We start from the raw sequence: 26,225 nt of genomic DNA, 5'->3' as shown, positions 1-26,225 counted from the left end.
GCGAGGATTTCCAGGTTACATTGCTTTAGTTCTTAAATTAGTCTACAGATGGTCAATTTTGAAATTAGATTTATTACTTAATCAAATTGAAAACAACATACAGGCTACCAGAGTCTTGATTCCATCCCATGTTTGCATTAAAAAAACCAAGCATAACTGCAGACATGTCAGACAATGGGAGCCCAGTTAGAGAATGGAAGAACAGAAATGCATTGGAAGCCTTGGGACATGTGGCTACTCTCCTCAAACAGTGCAGAATCAATTCAACCCAGCTCAAAACACTGGGAAGAGAGAAGGAGCAAGGAGAATGGGTCCTACTACTGACAGTACTGTCTCTGGTCACCTGAGGGGTCTGCTGACGGAGAAAGGTCCTCCAGCAGTCCAGCCACAGGCAGAAACACTACTGCAATCAGGTGCTTTACAAAGAATACAGCCACCTTTTTAGACCTTACGAAAAGTAATCACTGGCTTGCCAAGCTTACCCTGAATTAAGGGCAAGACACTATTTGTTTATACTAAAAATGCTTTTTAGGGGTCCAACCTGAACCAGTCGCAGATGGAAGCTTCATGAAAAGTGAAGTGAGGTCTACGGCCTGCAGCACCACAGGCAACAGACCTGACAAAGGGCCATCAGAGCTCCTGTGGGGCACATTGAGCAAGATTTCCTACCAAACACATTCGAGAAGTGCCTGCCTAGCCAATACTCAGGCAGCACCTTGCCCTCGCTGGAATGATGTTGTAACAGGGATAAATACTCTTCTAAAAACAAACCACTGGAGAAAATTATCAATCAAGATCAAAGCACAGGTAACGGAAAGCATATGTACCTTTGAGACAGCTGCTCTGTGAAGAGCTTTTATTGCTACCTGTTATACTTCAAGCCATAAAACCAACTGTTCTTGCAAAGTCAAATAATATAGACCCCTCAAACATCAGGGTCACCAATTTTTAATTCAAGGACAGAAGCCAAAATGCAGTTCAATCACTGCAGTAAGTAAAGTACGCTCACATTTGAACGATGCAGCACAAGAACCGACAGGAAAATTGGGAAGGCCCTTTGTCTCAGAGTGCAGGATGGCAGCGGTTTCCACCACAGTGCAGCCAACTGACAACAGCAAATCTGGAGCCCACAGAAAATGCAGCATAACAAAGCTCCTCTTCCAGAACAAATACTAGGCATAGGGAGCTGTTGAAAGTCACTTGATACCGTTAGAGGTGAGTGGCAAAACCTGCTGCAGTTGAACAACAGGTCTCCAAACAAATCCAGCTGTTTTGTACTAGGTCATCATTTTAGGATGAAGTTGTCGAGCCAGGTGTTTGCAGAACAGGTAGCATGCGGCACCTAAAAGGTGCACTTAAGTTATATGGCAGTTTGGGAAGAAAGCCTGAACACAGGCACCTTTTCTGTGGAGGGAGAATGGCAGATGATACAGAGTGTATTTTCCAGTAATATACAGGTAGCATCCAGCCTACGAGTAGCTAATACCAAATTAACTCTGACAGAACAGAGGCAAGTTTCTTAAGGCCCGGCCAACTCTTCTCCACCTTTGCTCACAGCACATCACTTCAGAGAGGCTTACATAAAAGCTAAGACAATGTGCACTTTCATTCCCATTGCCTAGACCAGAGTAACTGCAGCTACTAGACTCTGGTCTTAACAGATCCTAGTTTTATCAAGCCAACTATATCATTAATGAGAAAACGATTTAATACCCTGAGACCAGGAGTTTTGGACATGGGGGGGGGGGGGGAACCAACACAAAGGCAAGCCTTTCAGAATCTGTTTAAACCTTCCAATACTGATGAACGATGTATCCCACCACAAAAATGGGACAGAATATCTCTAAGCAAAACAGTGGTTGTGCAAATCTTTGCTACTCATATAAGCCTCTGGACCCTATAAAAATGTAGGGATAAGTTAGATTTTCTTTATAAAAAGTTGTAGTTTATTTCTTTGCTGATCAAGAGTTGTATCACTACACAATACTACATTTTATTGCTAGTCACAAATCGATGCACCGGGGTTTCAGAAGAGTTTGGTTTATAGCGTTCCTATGTAACAAAAGAAAAAAAAAAAAGTTAAAAATCCAGACTTTGCAGACACACTGCCATGTCCCTATAGAAGCAGGGATGCATTAGGTCTGTTTCACTAGAAAATTCTCCTCTTGAACTGTTTCTGGAGAACACATGACCATGTTTTTCTCCAGCAGGAAAAGTCACCCCATCGTTCCATGCAAAAAGAAGGTGGCCAACCTGCTCCACAGCCTAAAACCCCTCTCCTACAGAATGGGAAAGGAACATTTATTTACACAGCTCCTACTGTGGTGTGTTAATGCTTACATTACTAGGAGCAAGTTGGCACATCTTCCAGGTACTCCTACTGCCCAGCTTAACTCAGCTTCCTATTGCTGGGGTAGCAAGTTCTCTCCAACATGGCTGAGATGTGCCTTACTAATACTCTATAAAAATGCTGTGATAACCTTTGCTAGACAGCAACACAGCAGCACTCCTGCTTCAGAAGAGCACTGCACAACCTTTCAGTAATACACACAGTTCAGTGCATGCTTTATCTGTCTCAGACCCAATATTAGCTGTTGTAAGCGAAAGCCTGCAGCCACACAACAGACAGTGCTCCCACAGAGGAGGTACTGCACTGCTTCAGATACTGCTGCCCTGTCATCTCCAATACTGTGATGCTTGCATTTCAAGAAGGGAGTTAGGACTCCGTCCCTTTGGTCATTATTGCCTTAGAGGGAATGGGGAGAAACTCAAAACTCTTTGGGAGCTGAAGGTCTACTGGGAGCTGAACGCCTATTCTTGTTAAAAGGCTGCACTGCGCACAGGGCTCCAGACAGATTTCATTGATTCTGAGGCACATACTATTACAGTTAAACTTAAGATTAAGTAAGTCAAAACGAATACCAGAACAAAATTATTAAATGGAGGTTATAGGATTCAATTTCACATTTCACCTGTTCACACAAGCACCTCCTGTCTGCCTGGACCTGAACAGCCTACAGCTCAACCCTCAGAAAGGAGGTGCTGAGAAACAAGAGACTGAAGCTGCTTGCGACAAAAAGATGGATATAAATATAAAAGGAGGTTCAATTTCAAGCACCAGTAATACTGCCTACTCAAGCCCAGGTGTAGTCACCAGGGAGATCCCAAAATCAGGAACATTATTCAATGAAAACAATAGACCGTACTACTCTGCAGCTGCCAAGATTTCTGGCTACAACTCCCAAAAGAGTTTGCCACCTGTCAAAATTGTCTCTAATAAAAAAGCAAGCCGGCTCAATGAGATGAAAGCAACACCCCCAAGCTGGCTTATTCAGTAGGGACCCAACTTCAGACCAGGAGTCTGCAGGCATCAGCTTCAGCAAACGGAATCTTGTTTCACTATCCAACAGCTGCCTTTCAGCTATTGCAGAGCATCAGCTTTTTAGCTTCCTTAAAAAACAAAACAAAAAAAACCCTGGATTCGAAGCATCCAAATATGGCCTGTTGTACTGGAACGTTTAAATCCTTGGGGCAGGTGGGCATCTTCTTCCTTTGCCACAGGCAGTGCTTACTCCATGATGGCCCGGTACAACGCAGGTTCAATGTAATCTTCACGGTAGCGTGAATTGATCACTCTTTGTCTCTTCCTCTCTTGTCTGACCTCTTTCTCTGCGAAGATCTCCGTGAAGCGCATATCCGAAGCTATTGACTAAGAGAAAAAAATAGAATTAGTCACTGGAGCACAGATCAAATCCCTGCCTCAACATCCTCCTACTGCATGTAAGAAAGAACCAGGCAGGAAACTTGGGAACTTTCAGCCTGCTACAAAAACTGACCAAACACAAGAAGAAAAATATTTAAGAAACTGGATTTAAAAGGCTGGGGATAAGTTTAAGGGAACTGTAATCAGAGATCTAAAGAATCACAGTTTTCAAATTTAAAAGTAGCGAATTTAAGTTCACAGTCACTTTCTTAAAGGAATAAACATGCTCATCTGTTCCAGCTTTCAAGCAGTCTAGTACATTTGGTGCCTTGTGGAGCAGGCATGTTTAAACACCTGGTCACAGGACTAAGCCATGATACGTTCTTCCTTAAACCTCCAACAGCCTGTGTGCCTGCCAAAAGGCTCTGCATTAGGGTGTGTATGATCACACTGTAAAGCAAGATACCCAGCATGCTGTCCACAGTTATGGTTTCTTATAGCAGGAAGCATAAGGCAACAGGAGAGGGACCCAAAGAGGCTGTGGGATCTCCATCCTTTGAGATAATCAAAACTTGACTGAAGAGAACACCGAGCAACCCTGCCCAACTATGTAGTTGCCCCTGCACGGAACAGCTGTCTGGAGCAGAGACCTGCAGAGGTCCTTTCCCACCTGGATTATTTTAGAATTTTAAAGAAATGGCAAGCTCTTTTCATGCCACCCCATTAAAGAGCTTTTCAGAACAAGGGGTACATGAAGGAACTTCGCCATTCTTTGCAATGCAAATAAACAATGAAACTTAGGAACACAGGCATGAAAGGGTATTTACTTGCTGTCCCAAATAGTGACTCCATGCTATAAACTCCTATCACTACAGAATAATTTCAGTCTCTCCAGAGTGAGACAGAACTTTGTTTTTGTAGCCTGATCAAGTAAGTACCAAGCTTTGCAACAACTGAGGAGCACATCAGGTTGTGATCTTTTGCTGCCATGCACTCAGCTTGCTGTTCAAGGACAAATTAAGTTAAACGAGCTTCTTCAGTAGAAGTTTGCAGCCCATCTACCTACCAGCCTTGACTTCACTCTCTTAGGAAGCTCCTCTTCAAGAGTATACACATCATCCCTTTTCACCATCAGCTGTGATCCATCTTCAAATTCCACCTAGAAGAAAAACAGACATTGTTCTACCAGCAGTCAGGACCCTTGCACAGCTACCTAGAATTTGCCTTCTCCTCTCCAGAGACACCTCGTGAAATAATCTTCTACCACTTAAATTTTTTAAGATCCACACACAGGTACGAACACTGCAACAGACCTTAACTAAAACCTCACCAATCCCATGACAGCAAAAGTAGCCCGGCAAACTTTGGGATATTCTTGTAATGCCAGACAAGACAGTGGGGCTGGTCACTTTAATACGGCCTGAATATTCATCCCTTTGGAAGTCTGCAAGGCATGATGCACTTCCACTAAAGAGAGAAAAGCAAACCCAAACTTTTTTTAAGGAGTTTAAGCTTTAGGAACATAGTCTGTGGAAGAACTACAGATCAGCAACTTTTCAGAAGGTGACACTTTCAAGTAGGTAGCCAGATATAAGTAGAGCTGCAAGCAATCACTTTGCTCTTAACTCTAGCAACTGTCACCAGCATCTGACATTGCTGACAACACTGAGCAACTTCCCTTGAAGTGTTTCAGTATGACTCCCCTAGAGCTCTGTTGGCTTTAAGAACAGCCCTGTTAACAAGATCAGCTTGTTATGAATGATGAATTTTCAGACAATTCTGTACCTGGTACATCTGGATGGCATGTGATGCGACAAACTTGGCTCCATAAACTTGTCCATCTGTCCATCTCACCTGCACAACTTCTCCTTCAGCAGGGGGACCTAACTGAAGACAGTCTCGACTCTACAGCATAAAGGAGGAAGGTGGGAGAGACAAGGAGCTTCCTTATGTGAAGATTCAGTAAGCAACCCGGTAGTCCATCCCGGTCACCCTGCACAACACCCCAACATTTACTCTATTTTAGGGATGGAGAACTAGGCTGAGAAACATCCATCTCTGTCACCTGTATTAAATCCCAACAGCAGGCCCAGCTTCATAGTACTACATGCAGGAATGGTATGCAAATATCAGCAAGTTTTCCTTCAGACCTACCACGGCTAAGCAGCCAAAGATCAGCTGCACTGCCTGTTACACCTGTTCCTACGTGCCCTCAGTTAAGTCAGTCTTATGTGCTGCCTTGGAGGTGTTACATCTCAGCCACAACATGACCTAGGGTTGGAACATTTACCAAATCCCCTGGTGTGTCTGCTCTGCAGCAGCAAGAGCTGACTTGCATCATGTGCCCTCTACCGGAGCCAGACTCCACTGCTTAACATACCACAATGTCCTCTGGATACAGGTTATCACTGAAGGAACCATCATCAAAGTTGACCTCGTAGAAAATCTCCTTTGCAAGGCTGACCACTTCACACTGATAGAATCGACCGTTCTTGTGCTTGCTGATGACTATCTGTCCAGGTGACAGATCCTGGAGTGCAGCCTTGGCTCGCTGAGAAGAGAAAAATCACTTCTTACACAATGACTCAACAAAGAATGTGTTGAGGACCATAGCTCCAGTGCTGGCAGACAAGGAAGCAAAATATTTCCGTTCAGGTGAGTAACTCTACTCAAGACACCATCAGTGGCATTTTTAGAAGAGTTCTGCCTCTGGAATTTCAAATGCTTAAAGCCTAATCTGTTAGATGCCACTGTCCTCAATTTACTTAGTGAATTAAGCTCTCAATTCTTCAGAGCAATGCAGGGCCTTTACAGTAAATACTCTCTAATAGACTGTTGTGGTTTTGATGGCTAAAAGGGCTACATGAGAACTTTATAAACTAATCAATCACTTAAACATGAAATTCTATGATCAACTCATGCAGCCTGCTGGAGTCCCAGCACTAACTCCTGCGTATTAAGTATCAGACCATAAACCCCACTATTATTCCCCATTACAACAGCCACAGGAGACATGTAATGCTCTCAGTTCTTCTGGGCTGCAAACCAAAATACAACTAAGATCACACAGAGCAGCAGCAAGGTTGAAATCTGAATCCAAGACCAACACCATTAGACTATACTGAACTTTGTGAGAGAGCCAAGCCTTCAATGAAGTTTTAAAAGAATCACACAATCTGAAAGTTTTCAGTCCCTCCAAGATACTGCAGGTCAAAGTCCTGGGAATGACACATCTACTCACCTCTGCCTGAGATGGAATCTTATGCCTGAAGCAGGTAATGAAGACAACAAATGGCCAGTCATCAGGCTGCATCATGACTCCTGCTGCTTGGGCACAGCTGACGTGAAAGGATGTGGGACACCGACCATGTGAACACTGTACACAGCAACCTGCAATTCTCTTTCTTCGTTTCTTGCAGAAGATGCATTTCTGTGGACAGGAAACTAGAGGTTATTGATCGGCACTAGCTTTTACCCAACATAAAGGGCTAGCTGGTCTAAGAGCCTGATACTGTGCCATTTACTCTCTGTGAGAGCATTGCTACTTTCTGATTACGAAGAAGCAGAAGGCTACCAGTTCTAGTTTATGACACGGCAGTAATTTGCACATTTACAGTAACCCCACAGATGAAAAATGTACATTAAATATCTACCATCTCAACATGCATAAAGCATGCAAACCTGAGATCTCAGATTAAATCAGTCTACTACACTCCAAAGCCTACAGGGCCTTTCAGCACTTGGCTATTAAGTTATACAAGACAAGCAATAAGATTAGAATAATGGGGAAAGACCACAAAAATAACAACTAAAATTTTATCACCACTACCAGTGATCCAACTACACCTGCGTCAGTCAGGCCTGATGGGCTGTTGTAAGGAAAAGAATGTTATCTGAAATACATTAGCATATACAAAGCAATTAACATCAGTTTCCCCTCAACACTGAGCTCTTAGAAGAGTTAAGTACAGCTGCTTTCTTGCTGAAGGCATGCACCCATTATACAAATGCCTCCCACATCCTGCAGCATCTCAACAGCAGTCAATAAAGCAAGTTAAATACAGAGCTTAGAAAAATAACAACAACAAAAAAAAATCAAATACCGTCATTACAACACTGTATAAACGTCATTTACCACATACTGAAAAGTGTCCCCCTTGCCGGCTCATCTGAATAAACATATACTAGAAGAAGGAAGGTTCAAAAAAAGGGCAGGGACAACTGCCATTTCCAATACAAAGAACAGACCAGATTAATTTGCTCAATCTGGAGAGGAGATGCCTTGGGTTTAAAGGGATAAGCAAAGTCTCCCACATTCTGAACAGATGGAAGACACTGTGAAACTCCATCACTGAAGCACAGGTGACCCTTACCAGTCTGAAACGTTGCAGGGGGATTTTGCCAACATCTACAGGACTTCGCTCTGCGATGTTCACAAATTTCGCCTCCAGTACAGCTACAGCACACATCACATGAACCCACCTGTCAGGATAGAAGAGGAGAAAAATAAATTAGTATGCATCAGGCTGACAGGGGACACTTTGGAGTTTAAGTAAATACAGTTCTGGTGAAGTTTGCCAGATAAATCATGATAAACAGCCTCTGAGAACTAGCAGTGTGATCTTCCCTCCTACTGCTAGTAACAGGGCACACGTGGGGCAAAACCAAGAGTTTTTCATACTTGCAATCTACTACTAACAGGCTTAACAGGAGAGCAATTTAGTGTGGCTCATGCTGGCTGCATACCTGCATAATAAAAGCCTGCCTGATAGGTTTACTCCTTCACAAACCTGACCCATAGCAACTGCTCAGTCACTACCAAGTTACTTTTGAGACTGTGATCAGAGGTTGAGGCTTTACATAACATCCATAAAATTTCTGGAGGCAAAGTTTCAATTACTTCATGGTGCTACAGGTCAGTCCCACTGCTATTTTGTATCAAGTAACTTCAGGCAATCCACCACACCAAAGGACACAGGACAGGCAGCTGTACGCAGTATACTTGCTGCAGAGGTACCCTGAATTTCAGTATATCGTGCTACTTGAAGCTACAGTTGTCCTTGGTCTCCTTCGCCTCCACATATTACATGGAGAAATCAAAGTCCTCTACGAGAAGGTACCGAGAGATGTTTTCTCATGATGAATCTTATTTTTATGTGGTACATTATACCTCTGCACTATAGAATGCAAAGCAATTAACAACTGCTATCACCAGAATGAGGCATTACCCAAAGACACGACAATTGCTGCCTGTGTCCAAAATGAACACGCTTTACCACAGTACCCCTGAGTAACAAAGCGTGAAAGGTGCTGTCGGTCACTCCATTACACCAAATGCAGACATTGGCTTTACTAGCTTCTCCCTTAAGATCAAAAAACCTGGAACACTCACTTGTCATCATTGGCTCTCTGCAGTGCTCCTCCTCGTAATGAACACAAACAGCAGTCCTGGCACAAGGAATAAAGCATTAGCTGAAAGAGTGAAGTCCAGAGCAGCACACTTGCTTTAGAACTTCCTCCTCAAAATGCACATCCAGAGGAAGAAAATGGTTTCACTGCCGGAACAGAGCTAACTACCTTGTACAGATCAGCCCTTTAGCTCTCAAAAGCTGCTGCCCTTAGGGCAACAAATACAGACTCCAAGTCTGTTGAAGACAAGCAGACCTACCACTGAAGACTTATTCAACTTGTTAAGGGTTCCTTTTAAAGCCACAATACCCTATATCCTTTGAGGATGTGTTAAAGCATCTGGAACAAACACCAGCAAATAGAATTCGAAAGGTTGACCCATTCTGCTGCTTGAGAGTCTATATAGCTTTTTGAGGGAATATCATTCTTCTTGCATTCTTCACACGTGCACACCTCCCTAGTTATTAACAAAAGTTACTGTTTTAGAAACAGTAGCTACCATAAATTAAGACAGACAATGGAGCTGTTCCCACATTCATGCAGAGTATCTTCCCTGTGACTCAACTGAGCTCAGCAGCTTTGTACCGGTTAAAAGGACTGTATCACTTATATGGCTTACAAACCCCCAAAATACAAGACATCAGCTCCTAAACATTCTCTAAATTGCCTTCTTTTCAGAGAAGAGAATAAAACCCCCAAACAAAATACAAAACAAGACTAAGGAAATGTACTTTGTAAGCAAGTTCCCAGATGTACCAGGCTCTATCTGTGAGAATTCTATGAGAAACTTTACCTCTTCTAAGGCATTTTCTGTACACCTGGAGCACATCCAGTCTTCAGTGGCCTTGTCAGGGGACACACCATAACAACCTAGAACAGACACAATTCACTTAAGAGCTTCCCTAAACTCAGATCCACTCCCCTAGGTCCCAGAAATAAAGCAGAAATAAAAACCAACGAGCTTCCGGATGATGCTGTATATTTGAAAATATCTATGCAGCCAACTCCGTATTTCAACGGCCAGCACTCAAGCACGTATCATTCAGAGAAGGGCTGAACTTGGTCTGTTTGTGCATCACACAGGCTGCTAGAGGCTTGCTATAGAGAACACTAGAGTCTGGCGGTAAGTCTAGATGCACTCACTTGCATGAACACAGACATGGCAGTTCTTGCAGGTGATGAGTACACTGGTTCCATCTTCCTCTAAGTAGGGGGTTGAAAGGTTGAGGTCAGTGCTGCAGCCAGTTGTAGTAAAGCACATCTCAGGAATCAGGGGTTTGGTTCGGATCTTCCCATCCACAGCAGCTGGAGTTGCTCCAGAGTTTTGACTGTTGCCTCCACACTCTGCCTGTAAGGCACGGACAGGGAATTTCAGTTTTACCAGTAAAACTGCCTCATATAATCTTTACTCACCCATTATTCCATACATAAATCCAGTTTAAAGAAAGAATGAAGGTGCTGAAAAATTAAAGTTAGTGGGTTAGGTGAAAATATAGTTAGTTTATAAAATCCTCAGCTACTGCAGCTTCAGAATGAAATTGTTTTCTACCCAAATGGCTAAATGCAAGGTCTGAACTGCATCCCTCTAATGAGCAACAAGACACACATCAAACTGCATCTCTTCTGACAGAAGAGGTGGGATCACCATGCTCACCTCATGCTCTATGGGCAACACCTCTGCTGCAACCCCCGCCCAATACAGAGGATCATAATGTCGCTATCCAACATTGCACATTACCTTACCTCAGTACAGGAGGATTATGATTACACAAACGAGATAACTACTGCAATCCACACAATTTTTTTGGTAGTGTACTTCTGAACAAATCTAATGGGCTTTGAAACTAATTTGTTCCTGAGAAATAAGCAGACTAAAAAGGCAGTTTCCCAGTTAAAGCTCAGGAGACTTTCAGGCTAATCTTGTGTGATTTATTCATCTAAACCAAAACACCACCATCAAACCAAACAGCAATTACATGTAAAGTTGACAGAGATATACTTTCATTCAAGTTACTCTTCTTAACAGCTAAACAGAAATTAATTTTTCTCTTTGAAGAAATGTTTCAAACCATCTTTTGCACCTCACAGGCCACCACAAAAGTACCTTGCCTAATCTTTTTAAAATATTATTAGCAAAAATTGCAGTAGCAGAATGAAGCTGCACTGTCCCTCCTATAGTGCATCAAAAGGTAGGGGAAAAAAAAGTCCAGGTAAAGATCACAGTTGGAAGGAAACCGATGTGTTTTTAACAAATCTTGCTTATTCAGATTATGTAAAACTTACTGATTTAAACTGAACATCGCATGCCAAGCAAAAGACTAAATGACTGAGGGAAATCTATAACAAAGTTGAAGAAAATGCAACTTCTTTTGTTTCCGAGCAGCTAGATACTTTCCTTCACAAAGGCAAAGTGAATATTTGTCTGGCGTTTTGTGCCAATTTTTTTATTTGAATGGGTAACTGAAGTGAGTTCCCAGACTTGCTACAGAGCCTTTGTTCTAACTTCAGAAAGCCTAACCACAGCTCAAATTTTGGAAGAGTTTCTGCTTTACCGCCTGGTGTGGACAGACATTTAAAAACCTGCAGCTAGAGTTTTCTGCTTAATAGCATTTAGAACACAAAAAAGGAGCTAACAGAACTTAAACTGTCCTCAAATTAACTTTATACGTTACCAGCACTAGTGAAATCCCCATGTACTATGCAGCTTCTATGTAGAATTAATTTCCAGTCCTAACAAGAACCTACTCTCAGAAATAGCAAGATTGAACAGACTAAAGTCCGTGGGTTTTATGGAAATTACACAATATAAACCCTCAACAAAAGTTTGAGGTCTTTGTTTCCAAAACTGTGGTGAACATGTTTCTAGTGCCACCATCATCATACAGTGATCTCAAATGAATCAAATATGCTTAGCACATGGGAAAGGACAAACTATCTCTAAGTTGCAGGTCAAACACGCAATCAGACAACTATTCAAGCTACCTCGAAACTGCATAGCTTATGCACAGCAAAAAATTCAGTGGGCCTCCTGCCTAAACATTTCATCAACATGACAGAGGGGTTCTGCAACCTATCCCAAGCCTTACATTGCTACAGGTGCTGCACTTCATTAAAGCACATTTTCACACACCACAGCTACTGGCAACACAGATATACTCCAAGACAAGACAGCTTTCTATCTTGTCTATTTTCTATCTATGCCATCCACAAACATAACCCTACATCACAGGATCAGAGAATCACAGAAGACCGAGTTGGAAGGAACCCTTAAGGATCAAGTCCGACTCCCTGCTTTTCACAGGACTATCTAACACTAAAGCAAACATCAGCACACTCCCTGTCTTTCTCAGGTTCAGGTGCTTCAGGCTCCTTGCCAGCTCCCCAAAGACCATGTGCTATCAGTGGACTTAGTGTTTTTTTAAAAAGTGTGGAAGTGAAGGTGTCAGTCTGGAAAACAAATGGGATTTTATAATCAGCTACATTTCATGGTTCCACAGAACACAAAAGCTTCTGCTGAACAGCTGAGCGAGCCCCTGGGAACCCACAGGCAGACCATCCCAGGTGTGGTGAGGTTCACCCAGTTGTACTCTGCCAGAATAATTCCTTGAAAAGACTGCAACACTGATAGGGCTTTTGTTAACTAGCAAAATGCAAATTGACACTTAAAAAACTATGCACAGCAGTGGCAGCCTATTCAGTTATCTCTACTGATTACATTAAAAGACTTTGTCTACATACCTGATACGTCTGGAAGAGCATACAAACAGCACAGTAAGGAGACTGTTGAGCCATGGTCCGATTGTATTCTTTTTCAGCCTCAAAATTTGGTGGCCGGTTCTGCCACAGCTGGCTAAGTGGCTTGGCCCATGCTTCTGTTTCCTCAGCCTCTTCTTCCAGAGTTACTTGCTCTGATGCCTCTGTGATAACAGATCATTAACTCTGTGATTAAGTGTCCTTTTAGAGATACCCTTCTTGCAAACTAAATTAAATAAGGCAAACCAAGAAGGGCGATGGGGACCAGTAACTTGGTCTCGTTTTAAGAAGCTTCTACTAATCAAGCAACTGTGCAGACACAGGATAGTTTTATTGGCTGAGGACAGCACCAGCTCCAAATTATGTCAAGACTAAGACTGTCAGCTAACGAATCTTGTGGTGGTGTTTGTTTGTTGTTGGGGCTTTTTGTTTTGTTTTTTTTGTTGTTGTTTTTTAGATCATGAATATTTACATCAATTACTGGAATGCTCCAAGGCAGATGCAATTATGGAACAGTTTCTCTTTAATTTTCCTTTCAGAGTTGTGACTTTCCAAAGAATGGAACACGAAAGAAAGAAGACACCATTCAAGAGAGAAGTTTAATGATGCAAGCACAGACAAAACAAAAAAAAAAAAAAAAAAAAAGTGCGATAAGCACCTTGTCTAGGATGCAGAGGTGTCACTTGCTGACTCCTGTTTATTGCCAGTTATTTAATGGAATATCCCACACTGCCCACAGAAGCTGAGGCCTCTACAGTTTCCCAAAGAGCATAAGGCCTTACTTACCATCATCACTAATGCAGTCTTTAACCAAGAGAGGGTGATGGCGTGGGAGCTTGCTCAATGGCTGGCGACGACACTTGGACTTCTTACTCTCCTTCATTGACCTTATGTATTCCTTTGCTACCTGGACAAGGAGAAGCAGTTCAGCAGTCAATTAGCCCGTGTCCTTTTGACATTAAAGGGATTTATTTTCAACACAAAGAAACCTCCACAAAATGCACACATACTTCCACGATTTTATATCTAACAAACTAACTTCAGCTCTAAACTAGCTAAATTTTTGAAAGAACTGCTTGCAGCACTTTTGCTAGGAAAAGACAGATAGAACTGTATAGCTGTTGAGCGGCTGAGCTATCAGAATAGAGACTTTTCACAGATTCCCAGCATAACTTTTCATGCAAGTCTGTTTATATCAGAATCATGTAACAGAAACAAAGACAAGTTGAATGGCTCGGCTCAGAAAAGCCACAGTAAGTTGTGTCATGCATTCTGAGGAAATCTTCAGTTTGTGTGTCAACTTAAAAATCCCAAATTTAAAAACAAATAAAAAGCAGTAAAATAAATTTTAAAAGTTACAGAGTTCATTGGCATCTCAAACTAACAGGCTTATTTTAAATGAAGGAAACATTCACTCTGTCTGCTTATTACTTGCATCGATGTCTTTCCAGACAGACTGGAAGAAGGAGCCTACAGCAGTAGTTACTTCCTCTTCCCTTAGCCTTATGTAAAAACAAGTGACACACTGACAAAATTATTACTAACCTGACAAGCAAGGCAATAAAGGCAATGATTTTAACATCTCAGGAAGTCTCTCAGTAGATAAGAACCCCCTTTTTTCTTTTTTTGAATCTGTTATTCCTTTAAGAGCAGAAGCAAATCTTAGATTAAATGCATCTTACGTCTTTTTAAAATCTCTTCTTTTCATAAAAGAAGCCAGAAGAGAGCATAACAATCATTATCTCTGATCTCCTACAGACAGTTGGATACAAGACTTCTAAGAAACAGAAATGCTTTTATTCAAATGGAAATTAGCATTCCCCGTTACCATCTGATGGAAAATTTATTTCCAAATACACCATACTGGGGAAAATGATCTAGACCCATTAAAGATTTCACCTTTTCACTGTACGGAGTATGCAATGAAGCCATCAGTATTGGCAACAGAATTTCTTTAGTTCAAATATCTGTGAGAACTCTTTCTCATTTCAGCTTAATTAACAACAGATTTGCCCATGTGCCGTTTCATTTGTGTAATTCCTCAATTTCAAAACCATAATCATTATCCGCCTCCCACGGTCTAAACACAGATTTAAAGAGGGAAACAAAATAATCTGAAAAGACACCACCAGGTAAGATTTTAACTGTTACAGCCTTCTCTTAGGCTGTCTAATGAAACATTCATTGGCAGCGCTTAAACACTCAGATTCACATTCTCCCAACCAAGAATCTTTGTTCTGTCATTTCTTTTTTAAAATGGGGCACACAGAGGTACACATGTACGTGATTTTATATTAAAAAAAAAATCACCAAACATTTTCAATGTGTTCATAGTAAAGGCTGCACTGAACTAGATTCATTTTAGGTACAAACAAGTGTCTATTAATATAAAAGGACCTGAATCAGCCTGTAACATTACCATGTCAGAACTACCAAGCTACCCTTTCCCTTAAAGCACTTAAATATTTTAGAGAAGTTCTCAAAACAAGGGATCTCCTTGTTTTCTAGAAGAGGTAAGAGTGTAAGTCTTTCATCTTAATTCTTGTTTGTTTAGCAAAACTCATAGGTATTAAAAAAAAAAACAAACACTGACAACTAAGCAACCTGCTATGCAAACACTAATGGAATGAAAACGTAATCTGTGCAGATTGGAAGTTTTGTCACAGCAAATCCATGACCACGTAATACGGCCCTTAAGCTTTCAGTACTCTTGCCATTCATACCTCTGCCAGTTCTTGCTCATTCACACTGGCGGTGGCACTGGCCTTCTTTCCTGAAGTCTGTTCATTGTCAGATCCGCTGGCATCCCCTTTAGCATAGCTATGGACTGTAAGCACCCCAGCTGGCCCAGGAAGAGTTCGTTTTGCCAGTGGATCAGTCGATTCAGAGTCTGAACAACCAGAATACGCAGGCGAGCTGGACAGAACACTGGACGTTGCACTCTGCTTTGAAGCTGGCAATGCTGAAGTGGAATTTGAAGCATGTGAAATGGAAAGATCCAATGCAGCTGCTTCTTGTTCTTCCTCTTCTTCCTCCTCAAGCTTCACTGTTTTCAGTTCCTCAAATTTGGCTGAGTCCACACGATCTAGAAGAAAGGATATACTGACTTTTTCTAAAGTCTGGGCAGCAGAGAGAACATTTGTGTAACCACCTGCACAAAGCCAAAATAAGAAAGCAAACTACTACACAAAAAAAACACACTAGGTCATGTAAAGAGCAGATAATTAATTCAGACACCCATAAACTCAGGAGTGGCTTAGCAAGAGAGAGAATAAGAGTGTCTGCTCATTGCCTCTTCCAGTACAATAACTAGGATATATCAAACAAACCCAGCAGACAGTGAGTTCAAAATAAACAGAGATGACACTTTATACAGTGCAGCTAAACAGCCCAACCTCTGGCCACATGATGCTGTAGGTAAGAGGCTACAAGTGTTCATGGGAGACTTTAATACAAGAAAAATAAAAGGCCACAAACCAACAGAAGATTATTAAATACAAGCTGCAGAGGGCTGGAAAATAGAATACTGGACAGAGGCATTCCCTGTTCTTATACTGTTTCATGGGCCCCTTGCTCCTCCCTTAACAGCAAGGATAAGTGACCCATTACAAGCCACATCAATTTTCCTACAGCTTACTTATGACCAAATTACAAATAAAAGATCCATACAGTATACCAGACCCATGCTACCAGGAAGTGTGCTTATGTTTTACTAAGCAATTTCTATAAACAGGTCACATTAAAGTCCTCTGTAACCCTGTTGTGTAGACTAATTGAGGCATCCAATACGTCTCTGCATGCAGACAGGCAAAATAAAAAAAGCAAAAAGCAAAAGCTAAAACCCACCAATTTCTTAAGCAGGTCTCATGCAATACTTTCTGTCCCACTGAATTCAGCTGAAAGGCAACATCCCTGTGATCTACCTGGTCAGCTACAGGATGGCTGCCTACACCTTTGCTTTCCACCAACATTTTTTTTATATAATTCTCACTGGGGAGTTATCCACAGATAGGTCACAAAAGCTAACAACTCCAGCTGTGGTTATTTCATTTACTCAGACCAGTGGCAGAAGTGTCAGAAAAACTTACCTAAAGGGCACAACCTAAAATTGTTCTAGATGCACCTTTTGGTCTTGAAAAAAATCAATCCGTAATGTCATGACTAGATTTCTGAAGTGCTTGCCATGGCTCTGACAAACTAGCATCTGTGTTTTCGGACATGACAACATCCTACCAACTTTCATATGAAAGTGCCCCAGATTCAGCTAGCAGCTTCTCTCCCTGAAGAGTAATAACCTGTCCCCTCATACCATGATAAAGCTTGACACACAGTTACCTGGCAGCTTGAGTCTTTGTTCACCTTGCTGCAGCAGTTCACTCGTAGCTCTCTCACGGGGCTCTGCCATGTCTGCTTCATAGTGTGTGGAACTCAGCTCCTCCTTGGGGAAAGCCTCGCTCTCACTCACCTCCTGAGGCACTTCCAGGCAGACCCTGTGTCTTTTTGTTCCTATGCGATGCTTGGGGATGCTGTAGAAGACAAATCCGTACGTCAGGTTACCAAACACGTAAGTGTGTTGAATTTCTGTCTGGATGCACAACATACAACCTGGTTTGGATCAGCATCTGGCAAGCCAAACAGTTTCCAAACTATTTGGAAGTGGTTTTTTTTGCCTTTACAGAATGAGAGTCAGTAATCCTTAGGGATGACTCCTCAGTATGGGTTAATCATGTACTAGGCAGCTATGTTCCAGCCAGGCATTCTTTACCTTTAACAGAAGAAAAACCCACAAACCCAAACAAACCCCAAACAAAATCAAACCAACAGAAAAACCCACCAAAGACAGCTTTAGGAATAGTAGCTGACACTGATTGAAGAAGATTTAACTGCAAGGTGTAAAACAATCAGCCTGCCCTCCTTCAGCAACTAGAAACTGCACACCAATGTCACAATATGCAGTACTGATAGTATCAGAATTTGCTAGCCTGTATCATCCCACGACCCCAGTACACCCTCTTTTTCTTCTGGCCTCCCAGTGTACAGTGCGCACTCCCAGTCCACGCTTTGGATGCCTGTCCAAAGATGAAGAACTACCTTCCAAGCTGATGCATTTCCTGTCTACCACAGACTATCATCAATGTGGACTGAAATAGTAAAAAAAAACATTTAAGACTAAACCGTATTCCCAAGAAAGCAGATTACTGCTAACTCTGACTGCTGTTTTCTATCAGAATGGCAAACATTCAATTGCAGCTGGGCCCAATTTCCAATAATCCAAGAGAAAAGCAGAAGACAATATAAAGTGCTACCTTTTCGTCTCATCTCCATCCACCTCATCTTTACACATCTCTCCCGTTTCCATTTCCTCAGCACACTGTTTCCCATTCTTGACTCTTTGCATGAGATCCCCTTTAAGGAACTCTGCTGCCTCTGGGGTTGGAAGAGCATGGTCAATGACAGTCACATCCTTCCCGGCTTTCCAAAGCTTGTAACGGTCTGGCTGGTACTTCCTCACAAACACGTCCATGGAGATCTTCACCATGTCCTTCCGACATGAGCACTGAAGTCACAGAAAACAGTCAAGTAAAGGCCACATACTCAACAATTCTACTCTGCACTTCCCTATCACTTTGCTTTCACAAGCTTAACTGAAGAAAAAAACCCACAAACCCAGAGCCACATGTAATTGATCCTCAGAACTCTCAGACTCTTTCCTAGGAAATCAAAAGGGCATATATTAAGTTACTAGAGACCAGGCAGAGAAGCCAGCAAAAAACGACAAAACAGAAACCCAGACATTATCGCAGTAACTAAGAAAGCAAGCTCACCAGCCTATTTAGAGCGTTGCTGGTAGAAGCTGACTGTTTTAAAATGAGGTCATACAAAAACAGCCAGCAAAACCACGGACTATAACGAGGAAGATGGAGCCGTACAAACTCTGGGCCTACGCAGAGCAGCAGAGGTTGCCCTCCTCTGGGCATGGTTACAAGAAGTGCTACAAAGCATTTGCCTAAATGCAACTTCTGAAAACATAACTCATGTTTGTAAGGCACCTCTACATGGATGTAACACTATCCAGCCTAAAGGTTCAGCCAAGATACTTACTTTGATAAGTGACTTAAGTTACTGAAGTCATACTTCCAGGCTATGTGGTCAATAAATAATGGTTAAAATATCAGACAAAATACTGGTGAGTCCTGATCACCAAGCACACCCTTTCATCTCTGGAAAGCCAACCAGTCCCCTGCTTTTCTTTGAAGCCTCAGCTGATCTGCACAATGCTAAAACACATGTTACATGCTATCCATAGTTGAAGCAAGGACATGAAACAGGAGGCTGACTGGACATTGTAACCGTATCAGAAGGCAAACATTGCATCTTAAACGGACAAAGCACTGAACTCACTCCCTTAGAAGAAGCATTGAGGTCTTGATGAGCAGCAGAACATTAGGTTATTTGTACACAAGAGGACAACAACTGACCACTTACCAGTACAGACTGCTTCCCGTACTCGATCCACCGAAGAGTAGCAAAGTTGGTAGATTCAGCACAGTTAAAGCCATGATTAAAGCCAGCGTGATAGCTATAAGGAAAGGTTATCATGAACTCTCCAGCCTCCTGTGTCACCTAGAAGACAATTGAGACATCCCACTGTTATTCACAGCTTAAAAGTCTACTTGATGGGTCTGAATAAAAGGAGCTCCTGTACCCCTCATGCAGTGCACCTGACATCCCCACCCACAGATGGTGGCCAGAGTTACTTGCTGCAATGGAGAGACTCAATACGGACCTTCACTATTCTCCTAGTTAAGTATCTGATACTGGAAAGCAACGCTTAACAGATTTTTACTAAAACACAACACAACTGGTCAACCAGAAGTGGTTATACATACGAAATACTCTGTGACAAGCCATCTGAAGGTCGTAAAGGTAATTATCTGTATCAGCTCCAGGTTTGGCTGAACAGTATTTAAGGCCAGTAAAATTTCTGCCCACACACAATTTGGATATTTACTACTGTTTTCTTTTGCTGTTCATATTCAAGTACAACTCCCTGCGAGCCTTCCACTGCTGCTCTTCAACATTTCCCTACTGTTCATGACAACAAAACCCTTCAGCTGCCCACACAGATGAGACAGTACTTCTGAATAAGGGCTCACAGCCTGTATCTTCAATGGGGGGTGGAGATGGCAGGTTACCACCCAAGAAAGTAAGGAAGTCTATTCAGTTATTAATGGAATGAAAAAAAATATTAATAGAGAATAAGCTATATTTTCTACTGAGGAAGCAGATCACAACAAATGAAATCAGCAGGGAACAAGTCTGAAACAAAGTGGACAAGTCTGAAACAAAAAAAGAACAATCTTCACTGAATACACAGTGAAGCTGTGAAGTTAATCTGACACAGTATGTTGTGCATAGTTTTAAGTTAAAAAAAAAATAATCACAGAAGACAGAGCCTTTTTTTTTTAATAGTCCTTGACAGATTTTTCTGTCTCAAACTCTTTCAGGTCCCAACTGCCAGATAAATGGAGGTACAGTGGGAAAGGACTGCCTTATACCCTCCCTGTTCCGATTTTCCTCTCTAAGCATCTACTTTTGGCTGCTGTTAGAGATGAGACAGGGCTGCATGAACCTCTTGACTGAGCGGGTATAACAGTGATTACTTTTCTAACCTTATCAAATGGGATGCCATATTTCTTCAGAATTGATGGAGAGATGAGGGTCATCTTGTGACGGAGAAACGCTTCACAGCTTTGGGCACTTCCTGGGAAGAAACCTGTTTAAAATAAAGGCAAAGAGAGTTGTTACCATTCTGCTGTGAATAAAATTAATTCTTCAGTAATTTTTAGGAAAAGTTATTGTCTAAACAATATTCTTCCCTAGGCCTAGAAGTTTGGACCACCTTATTTGAAGTGCGCTAGCTGGCACTAAGATGAAAAAGGATAACTCCTGGAGATTTATCTTTAACAGATCATACCAGTTTGAAAGAGCATAAGAAAGACTGCATGTAGAAGGATCTTCCCTTGGCTATAAACTTCCAGTTCTAATAATCAATAGTTAAGTATTTTCTCATTCAAGGTTAGACAGACCACAACTGCTTTATTTGTGATGTCACATTTATCTTGCGTGTATACTATAAACACTCAGAATAATATGAGCTATATTCTAAAAGGCAAATTATCAATTCAGTCGTGCCAGCCTGCGCTCTTATGAACATCACAAGCATATCATATTCTTAAATGAGCTGAAACCCGCTGCGGCTGTCCATCCCACTTTCTGCAAAAGGCAGGATGTGAATTGCCTGATTACCTTTTGCAAGTCTCTCCAGTCGCTTCCCATGCTCTGGAGGGATAGAGTACCTGCAGTCATAAGAACAAGTCTGTTGAATTCAAGTGACAAGACAAAATCTCAAAGTCTGACTGGAAATCACAAATGGGCATGCAAACGTGAAGCCCATCTACATGGGCTGGAAGGGGGATCTGGGCAACTACAGGCCTGTCAGTCTGATCTCGGTGCCAAGGAAGATTACAGAGCAGATCAGCTTGAGTGCCATCATGCAGCATGTACAGGACAACCAGGGGATCAGGCCCAGTGAGCATGCGTTTATGAAAGGCAGGTCCTGCCTGACTAACCTGATCTCCTTCTATGACAAAGTGACCCACTTAGTGCATCAAGGAAAGGCTGTGGATGTTGTCTACCTAGACTTTAGTAAAGCCTTTAAAAAAAAACTAAAAAAAAATCCTCCGTCTATTCACTAACTCTTTCAAAATTTGATGATATAAAGCTAAAACTCTTTACCGAGGACTTTTACCTCTCTGTCCCAAGAAAAATCAAGAGCCAAAAGCTGTCCATCTCCTCCACTGACTTTTGCTTAAGCAGTCAAGGAAGTAAAAGGTCTGATGTATTCAATTAGCAGATCTGCACAGCAAAACATGAGTTGCAAGCAGGGAAGACTACTTCTTCACCCATCTCCAGTTCACAGTCATGCAATTGCCAGTAAACTCAGTACAAGGAGGAACATAGAGAAAGAGAGAAAATGGAATCATCTCTTTCAGCTGCTCAGACCAATATGGGACTGAGTCAGACACAATGCCACATCCTTGATGTGCACAACTTGCAGCACGCTCTTTAGGGCTATGTCTCTGCCCGCACATTTTTGTGGGTGTCAAAAAACTCCTAGTTGGTTTGACTACAGTAAATAAAACCACCTGCTTAGCTTACTTTCTCTCTGGAATAGAGTGCTATATTCTTGATGAGTTTCTTGTTAAATTAAGGTATCAGCAAAGTGAACTTCTTCCGTGTACTACTCTACAAGCAGCAACGGCCAAAAGGTTTATCTGAAGGAACTATTTTGTTTTGTGTTCCCATGCAATTGCCACTGCATGGGGTTGTTCACTGGTCACATAGCGCTAGCTATTATTTTTTGCTTCAAAGTTGTATTAAAAGGCAGCCAAAAATACTAGTTTCCAACAAAAGTGCCATGGAAACAATTGTTGAAGTTGCTTGAGAAATTTACTTGTGAACAGAAGGGAATGATTCACTCCTAAAATGCGACCCATGCTACAGAAAAATTCGGGAGCCTCCCCAAAAACTAAGCAGGAAAGCTCAGATGCTGGATAAACCACTCAGCAAGATCCACTAGGCTGCTTTATCTATGATAAATAGCTACATTTCAAAGTCTATTAAAAGTTGCCTGTTCCCCTAATGCCTGCATGACAATAGGCACATTACCTCTGTATGGTCATTTTAGAGCCTCAGGAAATCATAAGCAAGTTTTCCAAGTTCTGGCCCTGTTGCAGCATAAAGCGTCCACCCTATATTATAATTCTGAAGAACTCTCTACATCAGGATAGCAAATGGACTTTCTAGAAGGTAACCAAAAAACTTCTGGGGACAAGCACTGTTTGCAATTCCTTATTGCTTTCCAGTGTTCTTGTCATCAGATACAACTGCAGTGCAAGACTGGAGGGATGGCCATTTCCTTAGTCAACTCTCGTAACTTCACAACTTTGATTTCAGTATTTTATGGTATTGCGTTTCTACATCTAGAAGCTTCCCTAGAAAAAACTTACCATGACTTGGGTTCCCCAAAATGCAGGTAATTAATACTGTAGAGATCCATGTCCTCGGTATGCCAAGCAAAGGAAGTTTTCCACATGCCGAAATACAGGTAAGGAGTATTCACTCCTTCAATGGTTATACCGCTTTCATTCTCCACAATATCCAGGATCGTGTTCAATCTGCCAATGTTCCATGCGTCTACATGCTGCAAAACACGAGTCTCATGTTAAACAAGCATTATGAAGAACAGAACCACACAACTAAGATGACCACTGCAAAAGCGATCAGACACTTGGGAAACAGTACAACAAGACAAATCATCTACTGGCACAGCTCAAACCATTAGCTAGTTCACCTAAAACAAAAGTTTTGCATGGTGTTAGCTTACATACCGATTATTTACTAGCCACCTTTATGGAGGGGAAAAAAGAAATAATGTTGTCATCCAACATAACGATTAGGAAAGAGAAATAACCATGAAGCTATGGACTTTACAGAACAGTAGTGTGAGGCTGAGATGATGTTTAAATCCCCTTGAACAGAAACACTTTTCATTCCAAACAGCTTTTGAAAGAGTAAATCATCATAATTTAGGAGACTAGCAAGTAGAATGCATACTCTTTTCTAATGCTCATCATCCTAACACATAATGGGCAGAGCACTGTCCCCCAAAAATACATGCACTAGCAGATACCAGAGCAGTGCGTGTTCAATGATCAACACTTGCAACTCTCATATGCCATTCAGGACAAAGCAGGATAAAAGCAACAGCTGGACAACAGCGGGTTTTGCTTTCTTGAACTAAACTGTAGTATACTGAAGCACTAACAGAGGTCCCTTAGATCATTATGTCCATTAGCTTTCTTTAACCATTTGGGTTAGATGAAGAGTATGTTATAAGCATACGGTTTATCGTGTTCCCGCCTACTCCAGAAGCTGGAACTCTGCTAAGACTATCATTAACTCTTCCTGAAGGTGAAGAATCAAATGTTACATTAGTATTTATGGAATGCAATATACAGGGATAACTGTTGCTTGAGAACCAAAACAGTTTTCTTGCCTTGTCATAAAGCGTGCCATTAACATCAGCACCGTAGATTGGGGCATTGAACGTAAGGTTCTTCCAGTATTTTCGTTCTAGGTCTTCAAAGTCCGTGTAGCGGGGTGTGCAGTATCTGTAAAGAGATCAAAGATACTAAAGACTTAGCAGTCTGATAATGAATCCAAAGCAACATTTTCCACTACCGAAAGAATCAAAAGCTACAACAGGAATACCCAATGCATGTCATCAGCCACACCACTAACAACCAGAACAGCAATGAGAGCAGCTCTGCTCCTGTGAGCTGGGAACAAAAGATTGGAAGGAAAATTACTTTCCCCATTTCTCAGTTTACTTTCGCTTTTACTTTGTGCACTTCTCTCAGGTCAGAACAATTTCACTTTCTAGCTGTCAAGAGGAAGGGATGGAGTCAAAACCAGAAGTGATACAACATACAGCTTGGGAAAAAAACCCAGAAACAAACCCCAAAGTTTTCTGCCATTGTAGAAGTACCAAACATTTTCAGACTCACCTGCTAGTAAACTGGTCAAGCATGTTCAATTTACCAACAAAATACCTGCTCTTGATGTCCTTTCCCTGGAAACTACAGACCAGTCTCTGTGCAGCACTGGGGGATCAAATTTACACTTTAACCCTACCTAATGTGTGTATATTCCAGATAATTATATATACAGCATAAAAGAGAAATTTTTTCATTGAATTATTGTATTAGAGAAAAAGAATCCTAAGACACCTGATGTGTACTGCTCTTGCAAGATACAATACGCTTCAGCTGACTGCCTGCGGCTGGCAATTCCCATGCGGTTTCTAAACGGTTATTTCAAAGGCTTTTTTGCTTAAAACTCCTTTTAAAGCCATCTTTTTTCTGTCTCCTTTCTCATGTCATGAAATTTCCCTTTTCTGCTACTCTGCGAGTATTTTGATGGCCCCAGGTAGCTAACCAGGGACAGACAGACAGGAGTCCGCAGCAGAAAGTTCTGCTGGCTTTACATCTCCTTTCGCCAGAGGACACGAGTGACACAGGTCCCCATCCTCACGGCCAGCATCACAAGCACACCTCATCTGCTCGGGGTGTTATGCTCATGCTTCCGACCGGTACCTGCATGTAGCAGGGACCTGGCGCGGGGGGAACTGGGGGAGACCCGGCCCGGGGGGAACTGGGGGGGGACGCGGAACGGGGGGGAGCCGGGGGGGACGCGGAACGGGGGGGAGCCGGGGGGGGGCCGACACCCGCAGCAGCCATCTGCGGTCGGGCCGGAGCCGTGTGCGCGGAGGCGCGGACGCACTTGTCGCTGTTGGCGATCCTGCGGAACTCGCGGACCGTCATGGCCTTCTTCTGGATGTTGTACTGCGTGAAGAGGCCGGACTGCCCCGTCACCACCTGCTGGATGGGCGCCGGGATGACGAGCTCGTCGATGTCATCGTAGCACTGCCGCGGCTTCCACTCCTTCGGGGGCACGATCTGCGGGGAGCAAAGCGCGGCTCAGCGCCGGGCCGCGGACCGGGGCCGGACCCCCGCGGCCGGGGCCCGCCCGCCCCGTCGGGCGAACAAAGGGCGGAGGCGGCCCGGCCCCGCTGGGCGGCCGCGGGCCGGGCCCGGTGCGAGGCCTGCGCCGGGGGGGGTGGGGTCGCACCTTGGCCAGCCCGGCACGGTGGGCGCCCTGCGACTCCACGTAGGCGATGTACCGGCTGAAGTCCCGGAACTGCTCCATGGTGGGGCGGAAGGTCATGATCCGCGCGCTGGGGTTGAGGCTCTCCAGCTCCGAGGCCATGTTGCCGGGCCGGCCCTGCGCGGAGGCGGGGGGGGGGGGTGTGGGGGGAGGGGGCGGGTCACCCCGCGCACCCCTCCCCCACGCCGCCCCGCCGCTCCGGGCGCCCCGCCCTCTCCGCCCGCCGGCCAATCGCCGCGGGGTCCGCACCAGCCCTGCCTCCCCATTGGCGGAGGGCGCCTGCCCGTCAGGACCGCGGCTCTCTTTCCTCCTCACGGCGGAGAACGCCACCGATTCACGCCCCTCCCCCTCCTTCCCCTCCACCGCCCCCCCCGGCCGGGGCGAGCCCGTTCCGACGCGGAGGGGTTCGAGTCCCCGCCCGGCGTGCTCACGTCAGCGGGGCGTCCCTCTTCTTCGCCTCCTCCGCCCTCCCCCAGGTCTAACGCCCGGCCGCCGTATCCCTCCGCACCACGCGCCCAATGAGTCCGACGGGCCGCCGACGCCACCGCGGCCGTTCCCCACCGCCCGC

At 43.3% G+C, this 26,225-nt stretch overlaps 1 protein-coding gene across 1 annotated transcript; it reads right to left on the bottom strand.

The window, feature by feature from the left end:
- Positions 1 to 52: 52 nt before the first annotated feature.
- On the bottom strand, positions 53 to 26,225 carry KDM4A (lysine demethylase 4A). The gene is made up of 22 exons (XM_055815357.1): positions 26,089 to 26,225; positions 25,622 to 25,774; positions 25,274 to 25,449; positions 23,988 to 24,102; positions 22,939 to 23,132; positions 21,176 to 21,225; positions 20,539 to 20,642; positions 19,352 to 19,489; positions 18,172 to 18,422; positions 17,201 to 17,391; positions 15,589 to 15,950; positions 13,652 to 13,772; positions 12,851 to 13,029; positions 10,256 to 10,460; positions 9,906 to 9,982; positions 9,096 to 9,151; positions 8,077 to 8,185; positions 6,945 to 7,133; positions 6,084 to 6,254; positions 5,489 to 5,608; positions 4,770 to 4,862; positions 53 to 3,709 (listed from the first exon to the last, which is right to left on the bottom strand). Exons 2-22 carry the CDS (start codon positions 25,757 to 25,759, stop codon positions 3,569 to 3,571), a joined length of 3,180 nt encoding a protein of 1,059 aa, XP_055671332.1. The 5' UTR covers positions 25,760 to 25,774; positions 26,089 to 26,225; the 3' UTR covers positions 53 to 3,568.

This window comes from Falco peregrinus, chromosome 10, assembly GCF_023634155.1.
Source record: "Falco peregrinus isolate bFalPer1 chromosome 10, bFalPer1.pri, whole genome shotgun sequence".
NCBI classification, from domain to species: Eukaryota; Metazoa; Chordata; class Aves; order Falconiformes; family Falconidae; genus Falco; species Falco peregrinus.
Note: the sequence above shows the minus strand (reverse complement) of the source record. Positions and strands in the feature narration are given on the sequence as shown.